This window comes from Arachis ipaensis, chromosome B08 (assembly GCF_000816755.2).
Source record: "Arachis ipaensis cultivar K30076 chromosome B08, Araip1.1, whole genome shotgun sequence".
Taxonomy (NCBI): domain Eukaryota; kingdom Viridiplantae; phylum Streptophyta; class Magnoliopsida; order Fabales; family Fabaceae; genus Arachis; species Arachis ipaensis.
Window position 1 is genome coordinate 116,577,959 of NC_029792.2, and position 12,140 is coordinate 116,590,098.

General features: G+C 32.7%; 1 protein-coding gene across 1 annotated transcript in view; it reads right to left on the reverse strand.

Moving 5' to 3' along the window:
* LOC107611604 (probable ADP-ribosylation factor GTPase-activating protein AGD11) overlaps positions 1–11,274 on the reverse strand; it is an 18,722-nt gene extending 7,448 nt beyond the window's left edge. The window contains exons 1-4 of the mRNA XM_021109778.1: positions 11,037–11,274; positions 10,862–10,943; positions 10,634–10,756; positions 3,612–3,696 (exon numbers count right to left, since the gene is read on the reverse strand). Coding sequence (XP_020965437.1) covers positions 3,612–3,696; positions 10,634–10,673 — 125 coding nt within the window. The 5' untranslated portion in view covers positions 10,674–10,756; positions 10,862–10,943; positions 11,037–11,274. The remainder of the gene's footprint in view (positions 1–3,611; positions 3,697–10,633; positions 10,757–10,861; positions 10,944–11,036) is intronic.

Here is a 12,140-nt window from a genome sequence, read left to right on the forward strand (position 1 = left end):
GGAACTAAGTTGATGATTAATCTTTTGTTTAGTCCATATTGCAGCACAATTGATAACCTTATTTTTCAATGAAACAACGTTTATGTTTTCTCCTCTAAAAATCTTATTATTTATCACCTTCCAAATATACCATATAATGGCAAAGAATAATGTCATCCACACTTCTTTGTCATCTCTTCTTAGATTCTTTTACATCCATAATTCAAAACAAGTTTTTGCATCACTGGCACACACCCAACACACCCTCCATTGATTTAATATACTCCCTCTACAATCTACGATTTATCACATCCATTGATTCAATTTTTCTAACACCATGAACCACACAAAAAGCTCAACACGCAGAGGAACTAACCTCTTCCACAACTTTTCTTGTAAAGTTAAACAAATTAGGTTCGACTCATAATTCCTTGTTCCTATACATAACATGCAAAAAATATTTGAACAGAAAGTACTTTTTTTTTTAATCATGCCTCCAAACAAGAGAGCCTCTTCTTGGTGCCTTATCCCCTCCTTTGCTAACTCCGCAAGCATTTCGTCTAAGTGTTAGTTTGGATTGGCTTTTTTAGTAAAAAAAATATTTTTTTTAATAAAGTATTTTTATTCAATTTAAAATATATTTAAATACATATTAATATCTTTTTTATAAAAATAAAAAAATAAATACTTTTTTCAAAAGTCAATCCTAACTTATCCTAAATCTTCTTCTCACCTATTTTCTTAGAGGTCGTCTCCATTACAAACTTCATCTCTACGACAAATCATCCAAACACTGCAATCACAAATAACACACTTACCGTCTAGGGCCGCTTTATAGTCTTGGATATTTCTCTTTTAATCTTCCAACTTCATCTACAAATCGTGCCAAAATTTAATTTTTGTCCCATCACCAACCTGAATCTCTAATCCCTTCTTATATAATCCAAACATATTCGGTTTCTTATGCTTTAAGCCACCAATATCCGCCCACACTTCCCCATTCTTTTCTTATCAATTGATTTTCAATAGGCCTACTTCCATCCAAGCCATTACATAAATACTATTTTCTTTCACAATAGACATTTCTCTTTATTAAACCTCTACTATTACTTAAACAAGAGACTCTGTTCTTCAGCGTTACATTCCTCGCTCCTAAATATCCTAAATTTTTTAGTCTTTGTATAATAGACCACCTCACAGTTGATATTTCTTTTGTTAGAAATAAGAGACTAAACTAAAGAAAGGATTTATGTATTATTAAATTGTATTCAAGTTATATGTAATGACACAATATAAAAAAATATTTATAGATACTAACAGAATCGAAATAATAAAAACGTAATATCGATCCTATAATAAATATTTAAATATACTAAATAATTAATATTAACTGATCTAATTGATCCTATTTATATTCTAACACCTCTTCCACAAACTTTGCTGTCAATGCTTTTGGAATCTTAAAAATACTTAAGTAATATATTGGCAAATTGTTAAAAACTGATTTAATCAACACTAATTGACAAGTAACAAGTACCTCCCTTTCCAAGCCTTTAGAGTTTAGCCCCTTCTCCACCTTTTTTATTACCGAATCTCATGTTTCCACCCTCTTTAGATTTGCATCCAATAGAATTCTCAGATAACGTATCGGTAAATTAACTAACATACATCCTAACATGTTATGTGCCAATTTAATCTCTTCTGCTCTCCAATTCAAATCAATGACTATCGACTTACCATAACTGATCTTCAGACTAATTCATACCCTCGAATGACATTTTTATAAGAGAAGTGTTAGGGACTAAAAAATTTTATAATTTATAACTATCAATTAGTCATCAGTAATATTTTTAATAGTGTGAGATTACATTTAAGAGCCCCACTGTTAAATGTAATCAGTATAGTATCGTCAACAAACTATAAACATACAAGAGATTTCAATTTCATGGCTATCCTACACCTCCAATCTCTCTCTCTCTCTCCAATGGACTCGCCGCCTCGACTCGCTTTTCCAGCTCACCGACGAGTTGCGTCATGTTAACAATCACTGAATCTCGTGCTGGTAGACATGTCGTATGCAAGGCCCAAGACATTGCCATCGTCCAATATGGATAGGTTTCAATTTAGATTTCTATTTTTTGTTTTCAAAAATGGGGTATGTTATATTGGTGGAAATAATGTGGGGGGAAAATGTGAAAACTCGTGTTAGCTTATTTGAATTAAAAGTTTGAACTTTCGGGTATGTGAATGTTATTATTCTTTGGCTTTTGGAAGCTGAAATCGTTCTAATTAGTTGTACATGTTAATTATGGTTGGGCCTATGACCGAAAGCATAAAGGGTAATGGTGATCACTGTGAAGGTTGAGTGTAAAAGAAAAAAATACTTTTACCTAAAGGAATTCATAAAATATTTTTATTTCAGATTTTATATAATATTATTTAAATGACATGAGTGTTGGACATAGAAATTATTTTACATATGGAAAAAAGAGTGGTGTTTTATTTTAATATAGATGTTTGGAGTGTTTTACAAAATTGTAGATCTATCAGAAAAGGAGTCTATCAGAAAAGGAGTCCAACATGCAGGTAATGTGTTGCTCAACACGCATCCTGTATTTGTTTGATGGGACACAGACACTAATACATAGACATGGGGTACATGTCCATCGTTTGTTTGCTGAGACACGGATTTTTGAAGGACACGGTGACACACAAACATACATAAAATACATGTATTTGGTGTCCTTCAAAAAAGATGAGACACGGAGACACATTGATAAGACACAAATTTTTACTCTTTTATCCTTAGTAATTTACTCTTGTTCTTATTCCATTGGTGATAATGTAGGGGTAAAATTAATATTTAGTTTATTCTGGTGTGTCTTGTCCAATATCACCAAACACAATAAAAAATTTGTGTATCTTTGTGTATGTCTCTTTGTGTATTTGTTTTTGTATCTATATATTTGAAAGACAATAAACAAATGCAGCCGCAGGTAACGTGTGGACGTGTCCACCAAAGACGCAAATGCCACGTGTCAACATCCACTCAGAACGCAGGCTACGTGTAATCTTCGTCCAGCCACGTGTCCAACATCTGTGCAGCACGCAAACTGCGTGTTAACAGCGCTGCGCCACGTGTCGCACACGCAACATGCGTGTTGCCGTGTCTCGTCGCAAGAGGCAGGCCCCGCACCAGGAATAACAGTCATTAATGATAAACGTTGGGGTTGGTAGCACGGATGTATAAGATGGTGGTGGAGCTAGGGTTGTTTTCATTGTTTTCTTTGAGAGTAACAAAGGAGTGGTGGGATTTGAAATTTAGGAATGTTTTGAATTAGTTTACAAGTTGAGAGTGAGATTAATATATTATAATGATACGTGATTATACGTCTCTTGAAAATCATGTTATCAATTATCTGGAACATTTTAATTATGTAAGTTTATTATTTTTTATTAATTTATTAGTATTTACTTGATTAATTCACCAAAAACGTCCATATGCCTATATATACACCAAAAACATCCATTTAAAAAAAAACACACACATCTTTTCTCCATATTTAAATTCTTTAGGCTAGTGGACAATCTAAACAAACTAAATTTTTATAAAAGATTAAGGCATTACTTACGCCCATTTCGGATCTGGAGTTCCACAATCAGCACAAAACTTGTTTTCAGATCGATTCATCAGATTCATTAGTCTCTCCTTTGGACCTGGTATAATGAGCAAAATGAAATATGATGTCAATTGAAACTAAACAAGTAAAGGGCCAACTCGAAATAGAATTTCTTTATCTTAAGAAGACAATTGAGGTTGAATTTTATACCAAATAATATATAAACAATTACCCTAGACTATACATTAAAAATAAGTCATTAATCAATTATATTAAAAAAAAATTTATATATAATACACATAAAAAAAGAGGCACTCAACGGTTGCCTTATAGCCCTCCTTCCAACAAACAAAACAAAAATCAAAATCTACTAACATGATATTCTCCTAATCTCCTTCTCCATTTCTATGCCAAGTTTTTAACGTGTTTTTTGTTTATTTTTATTTTTATTTTTTTTTTTCAAAAACAATGTAAGAAAGTTTGGCACTGATGAGTGATGAGTCCACTAAAAGTAAAATCAAGATATGCTTCTACGTTCAACGATAACAAATAACCACAAGTCACTCATATTTTTCCTTTTACTTAGCTTGCAGGCTTCCGTTGGCATACAACCGTTTTTGTTCTTTTAAGCAGACACGAGACAGAGAACCGATTGAGGGTTCAAATAACCGATGCTATCAAACAAAGATGGGAGGTTCTGTACAACCTTTTACCAAGAGAGCAACCGCCATTAACACAGTTTCGGAAGGAAGACATTCTTTTAGTGTTAGGTTAGATTAGGGGTAATTTAAAAATTTTTAATAATTTATATATATAATATATAATTTTTTTGGTACATAATAACATAAAATCAAGCTTGGTTGAGTGATATAGAGCGCTATCGTAATAAAAAAGATGGTTCAACTTCCGTCACCAACATTTTTTTGAGTTTAAATCCAAAAGATTAGTATATTATGGACCAACGGATAGAAATGATAATGGTAAGATATAATAGAATTTGGACTCTTTTAATTTTATTTGTGGGTTTGAAATTTTTTTTAAACCTCAATTCTATTATATTTGTGAGTTGAGAATCTCTCAATTTTAATCCTACTCATATCCTAAAGTTTTAAATTTTATCCTATTTGACTCTATTCGTAAAATAATTAAATTTTTTAAAACAAATATAAAATTTAATTATTTTAAATTTCATACATATTAATAAAATAAAAAATAAAAATTAAGTTTAAACCCGACAGATCAGATAAACAATCCTATTCGAATGCTTATGAGTGCACGGTAGATATGACACCAAGTCTAACGGAGTTTGTCCAATTCAAAAGCCTAAATAGTCCAGAATTTGGACTGGATTAATTTAAAATAAATTCACCTGTTTTTTTTTTTTAATTGAATCGATCGATCTAATCCAAATTTTACAACTATGACAAAATACTTAGACAATTTTTAGTAAACTGAATGATACTTTATAATTCATTTTTAAGTTATAATCCTATGTAAACTTCAAATTTTTAACATTAATTTTTTTTTAAAATTCTCAAATTATAATCCCTAATTCCAATATGAATCTAAATATAGTGTGTAAGGTATTTTCAAACCATCACCATTGCTAACAATTCTTAACCATTCACAAATTCAATCCAATAAAACAAATTAAATCACGCTAAAAAATAATAATCCAAATTCTAATAAATAATTAAAGAAAAAAAAGATAAATAACTAAAAGAGGGAGACTGCAGTGGGAAGAGAAGTAGAGGAGGAAGATGACGGCAATGACAGCATAAGAAGTAGAGCAAGATAAAGACAACCGCAGGTGAAAGTATAGAAAAGAGGTAGAAACGGAGATGAATATTAAACCACTCTTCCACCTTAGCCCATGACAACAATAAAGAAGTCTCACAGTCCACAAATTCAGCCCAACAGAATACACAAATTAAGTTATAATTTTAGTCTTTATTATTATCTTATCTTTATCTATCCTTATCTTATCTTTATTTGCTTTTATTTTTCATAGGACAATGCTCTATATATATTTAGTTTTACCTTCATAGTTTACAATTTTCAATCAATCACCAATCAATAAAATCTCTTCATCTTTTCTTTCTTTATTCTTTCATAATTTTATTATCTTTGCGTATTCTTTATGTACTCTTTTCGTTTTATTATAGTATCAGAGCTCCTCTTGAGCTCTGCTGACATCCATGGATAAACCAACCAATTCAGATCCTAAAATTTCTTCAACCTCTCCTCCCACTATGAATAATCAACCTTCCTACTCTGTCCTAGGTCAAGGAGAAATGACATACGAGCAACTTCATCAAGAGCCTCTTTTGGATCTTTCGTTGTTAAGTCCAACTACTCATTATCTTTGTTCTTTCAATACTTTTTCTATTGTTAACAATTCTTCAAATCGAGATTCAATCTTGAATACTTGGATCATTGATTCTAGTGCCACAGATCACATTGCATCAAATTTATCTTAGTTTATTTCTTACACACAAATTTCTCCTATCATTGTTCATATACCAAATGATTCTCAAATTACTATTTCTTATAAAGGGGTTGTTCAATTTTCACTATTCTTGATTCTTCGTGATGTTCTTTATTTACCTCATTTCAACTTTAATATTATCTCTGTCTCAAAAATTACTTCAGCACTCATATGTGAACTCTTTTTTTCATCTTCTTCTTGCACCTTACAGAGCAACAATTTGGGGACGATTGATTTGGGTAGAATGAGAGAGGGATTATATCTCCAAAAACCCAATTTCGGTAAAAATCAATCCATTACACATTCTATAAATTCTAACCAATCCCCATCCATCACATCTTCAAATATATGACATTTTCATTTAGGACATCTTTTTGGACAAAGACTTAATAATTTACATGAACATTTTCCTTTTATCTCTATGCATCATGATGAGGTTTGTGATATTTGTCATCTTTCTAAGCAAAAGAAACTTTCTTTTTCACAATGTTTTAACAAAGCCAATGCAAGTTTTGATTTATTACATTTTGATATTTGAGTTCCATTTCGACAAAATTCTATTCATAATCATAAATATTTTTTTACTATTATTGATGATTTTAGCCGCTTTACATGGGTTATTTTATTAAAATCAAAAGGAGAAGCGCAAAATCATGTAAAAAATTTTATTACTTTAGTTGAAACACAATTCAACTCTAAAGTCAAAACTATTCGTTCTGATAATGGACCAGACTTGTTTTACATGATTTTTATGCTTCCAAGGACATTATTCATCAACGTAGTTGTGTTGAAACTCCTCAACAAAATGGAAGGGTAGAATAAGCATCAACATATTTTGAATATAGCTCGTGCTCTTATGTTTCAATCTAATTTACCATCATCTTTTTGGTCTTATGCTGTTAAACGTGCTGTTTATTTACTTAACAGAATTCCATCATCTGCAATTAATTTTAAAACACCATTTGAGATTTTATTCAATCATCCACCAAATTATCATGACCTTAAAGTTTTTGGATGCTTATGTTTTGTTTCTACCCTAATGGCAAACAGATCAAAATTTGATCCAAGAGACAAAAATGTTGTGTTTATTGGCTTTCAACATGGTTTTAAAGGATATATTGTTTATGCTTTAGAAGAAAAAAGAATTGAGATTTCTAGAAATGTAATTTTTTATGAAATGATCTTACCCTTAGCCACAAAAAATGTCCAATTTCATACACTCAGCCCAACATTGCCAAACACACCTTCTCAAAAACAAGATTCTGTTAGTCTTCCAGTTGAACCCTCACCTATACCCATTGATCCAACTCCATCTAATTCTTTATTTGCTCCACCAACCTCTCCTTCTTCCTCATTGTCGTTTCCTAACCAAATTGAACCCAGGACTACCGAATCTCTTTCAACACACACACCCATCTCTCCTTCCGCACTAGACACCAGTCCACCATCACCTCCTCATCCCCCGTCACCTTCTTCACCACCTGAGCAACCCAATCCTTGTCATTCCGAACGGCCTCACCGACCTCCAGCATATCTCTCTTATTACTTGTGCAATTCCTCTCTCATCTCTATAAATTAATCTCTCTCAAACTGCAAGTATTCTTTATCTTCAGTCATGTCTTTTTCTTCTCTTTCATCTTCACATAAAAGTTTCTTTTATCTCTACATTCTGACGTAGAGCTAATGTCTTTTAAGGATACCAATCAACATTCTAATTAGCGTAGTGCTATGAAAGATGAGCTGGATGCTCTTGAGCTGAACAAAACTTGGCATCTTATTGATTGCCCTGTAGGTTGGGGTGGAAACTGGTTAGGCCAGGCCAGGCTTTACTCTTAACAGGCCTGGCCGATCATGTAGTTGATTGGCTTGAGTCTATTATGAGGGATATTTCTGAGGATGTTTATATGACTCTGCCACTCAGATTTACATCTTCTCAACCGAATCAATGCTGCAAGCTACTAAAGTCACTGTATGGTTTACGACAATCTAGTCGTATGTGGTATGACAAACTTTCTCATCTTTTGCTATCTCATGGATATCAGCAGACCTTATCTGATTATAGTCTATTTGTTAAATTCACTGGTGCTCAAATTTCTATCTTCTAGTCTATGTTGACGACATCATTCTCACTGGTAATTCCATTTCTGAAATTGCTGTCATTAAGTCTATTTTGCACTAACATTTTCGAATTAAAGACTTGGACCCATTAAAATATTTTTTGGGTATTGAGGTTGCTCAATCAGCGAAGGAAATTTGCTTATCTCAGAGAAAGTATTGTCTTGATCTTTTGGAGGATTTTGGTTTATTAGGTGCTAAGTCTACCTCTATTCCAATGGATAGTACCACAAGACTACATCAAGACAAAAGTCTCCTACTATCTGACCTTTTTGTATATCGCCGTTTAGTTGGGCGTCTTATCTATATCACCACTACTCGACCGGATATCATGTATGCCACTTAACAATTAAGTCAATTTATGGCATCTTCTACTGAATCTCATCTTCAAGATGCCAAACATGTGTTACGATATCTAAAAACTAGCCCCGGCAAAGGACTTTTTTTTCCAAGAGAATTAGAAATTCAGCTTCTCGGTTTCAGTGACTCTGATTGGGTCGGATGTCCTAACACTCGACGATCTTTAACAGGTTATTGTTTCTTCTTAGGTAGTTCTTTAGTCTCTTAGAAGACCAAGAAACAAACCACCGTTGCCCGCTCATCCACTGAAGCAGAATATCGTGCATTTGTTAACACAACTTGTGAACTTCAATGGATACTAAATGTGTTACAATTTTTACGCATCTCTCCTATTCGCCCACCAGTTTTATATTGTGATAATCAGAGTGTTCTTCATATTGCTGCTAACCCGGTTTTTCATGAACGGACCAAACATTTAGAGGTTGATTGTCACTTGGTTCAACAAAAAGCTCAAGCTGGAGTGATGAAACTTCTCCTCATTCCCTCTTCTGGATAACTAGCTGACATCTTTACCAAACCTTTGTCTTCTCAACCCTTCCATCTTAATTTGAATAAGCTTAGTGTTCTTGACATCTTTCATCCTCCAGCTTGCGGAAACATATTAAACTACTCTTCCACCTTAGCCCATGACAACAATAAAGAAGTCTTACGGCCCATAAATTCAGCCCAACAGAATACACAAATTCAGTTATAATTTTAGTCTTTATTATTATTTTATCTTTATCTTATCTTTATTTATCCTTATCTTATCTTTATTTATTTTTATTTTTCATAGGACAATATTCTATATATATTTAATTTTACCTTCATAGTTTATATACAATTTTCACTCACCAATCAATAAAATTTCTTTATTTTTTCTTTCCTTATTCTTTCATAATTTTATTATTTTTGCGTATTCTTTATCTACTTTTTCCGTTTTATTAATGGAGATAGAGACAAACTGAGAGAGGGAGAGGGAGGCACGATGGTGGCAAAGACCATGCGGCCGTGGATTTACATACTCACGACATTGGAGAGAAATGCATACGTGATGCAAAGTAGAAGCTTCATCAATGGTAGTGAATCTTGTATAAGTAAATGCTAATGGGAAGAAAAGAGAAGCGGAAAAAATGCAGAGACAGACGCGAAGGCAAAGAAAAGGAAGACGATACATAGTAGAGGTAGTGAATAAAGGGCAAAGTTGTCAATAACAACCACTGAAGGACATGGGAGAAGGGATATTGCCATGTGTATACTTAGAAAGTGTCTTCTATAGTACCTAATTTTTTAACTATTTGATGCAAAAATAAAAGGTGGAGTCCATCATTATCTTTTTCACTTTTTTAGACAAATTAGACACTAATATTTTAGACAACATAGGACTTTTCTATTTGGAATTGAGTTATAATAGTTTCATGTTAGTTTAACAGATGCCACCTAAATATTTTGTCACATTATTGTTTCTTCATGGTTGAGTATTTTTATTGTTAAGATGTGTTTTGAGATAGTTTAAGTGTATTTTTATTGTTAACAAAATTAGAAGGTTTTTTTGGTAGTAAATTACTAATTCATGCGCATCTTTTATTCTTAACTATTTACTTTATCTTGACTGATTAGAGTTTTTGTTATACAATTTTAGTAAAATATGGGCTAGTCAATTATTATACTACACACATAAATATTCTACTAACTAAATTGGTAATAAAAAGACCAACTTAAATTCGTAGTGCAACTGCAATCAGGTTCGAAAATTGGTGATGGCCTTAAATGTTGTATGTGAGAGTGTATAATATACATGAATTTGTGATATAATATTTAAAATTGGGAGTTGTTCAATCTCACTAAAAAAATCATAGTTATAAAGCTTGATGCCCAAATTAAAGATGTTTAAAATTCAAAATGTAAATTGATTAACTGGTCAAAACACACGAAACAAACTGAAAGTTATATCCCATTTTAACGTGATTGTTCTTATTTTATGTTGTGTAAAATTTCTGTCATTCTATTCTTGTTAGGAAAAGGCCTAGGAAATTAAAAGGGGGAAAATGTGATATTATATTTGTTTGAAAATATAAAATAAAAACCTAACCTGTTACATCTATATCAGAGTTTTCAGAATCTGTAGACATTCTCTATCCTCCAATAATATTCGAAACCCAAATGAAGAAGTGGTGCTACAAATTGTAACCAGCCATATGCAAACGCTACTTATCTGTATGAAATTATAGAACACACAAAATTCTTAAGGCGTTGCAGAGAGATGCTGAATATGAGGCACAAAAAGAATTGGAATGGATATTCAAATCAAAATTCTTACACATATCAAAATATAATTTATATCTCTCCTCTTATATATAGTTTTGGCATTGAAGGATCGGAGGAGTTAATGGCAGCTTCATCTATGTGGCATTTTGGCAAATTAAATCAAAATTGTAATATTAAAACAAAAGGAAACAAATCTAATTAAGTAGGTGATGGATCAAATAACATACCATTGGTGATTGTCAACCATTAAAGGTAGAAGAAGCCTTACAATGTTTGAGATAATTGCATCTAAAAGAGATTGGGATACTTGAAAAGCCAAATTTGATGGGATTGTATGTGATAGAGACAACAAATCAAAGGTTCAAGAGAACGAGATGGATCAAGATTCTTGATCATGTACATTGAAGTTCGTTGTGGGAATTTCATATTCTCACATTGAAGGTTAGGTTTTGTTTTGTTTTATTTTATTTATTATTTTTTTTTTTTGGGTTAGGTTATTGTTATATTGACAATAGATACATTCACCAAATAAAGAGCATGTGCCATGAGAGTTTAAGAGGCACATTTGGCATTAAAAATAGTTGCTTTATTTGGTCGCTTTCCAAAAATAGTTGCTTTGGTCACTTTCCATGTCAAGCATTTTTTTTTTTAAAAAAAAAACTAAGTTAAAAAAATCGATTTTGTTAGGTAGATAATGATCTTTGTGAATAATGTGAACAATGGGTTCTAGAATTAGCCCAATAAAGTAAAAAAACACTCCACTCCCCAAATTACCCCATAAACCCTAACATTAGGATAACTATCCGTACACCTAGTGAATTATACATCCAGTCATTGTTAACTGTATATGAGTAAACCGAATTAAAAGGAATAACCATTCAATTAAGAATCAACATAACATACCTATTGAATTGAATATCCAGCATATGTTACTAGTAACTACTTAATCAAACCAGCCACATAAGTATTAGACTAACCATCCACATATCTATTGAAGTGAACATCTGCATAATATCCATTGGTGACTAAGTGTAAAATGAGAGGAATTGTCGTAGGTGAATGACGATGGGACATCACAAAACGGTTCATCCAAGTTGGACTCCATTTACGTGCATGTGATGGTTATGCACGTATGAAAATGTAGCAACGTATGGCGCTGGATGTCGACGACACTACACACGGTGAGGTTGCGATGGGGCTTACACAGCTGGCGGCGGTGGGCAGTGGGAAGGAGGATGCACGGGACTGCTGCGGTGCTATCTCACATTGCAACGGAGTGCAAACCGGACGAGGAAAAGCTAGGCGGTGTAGGCGGGAGGCTTGGTCGGCAA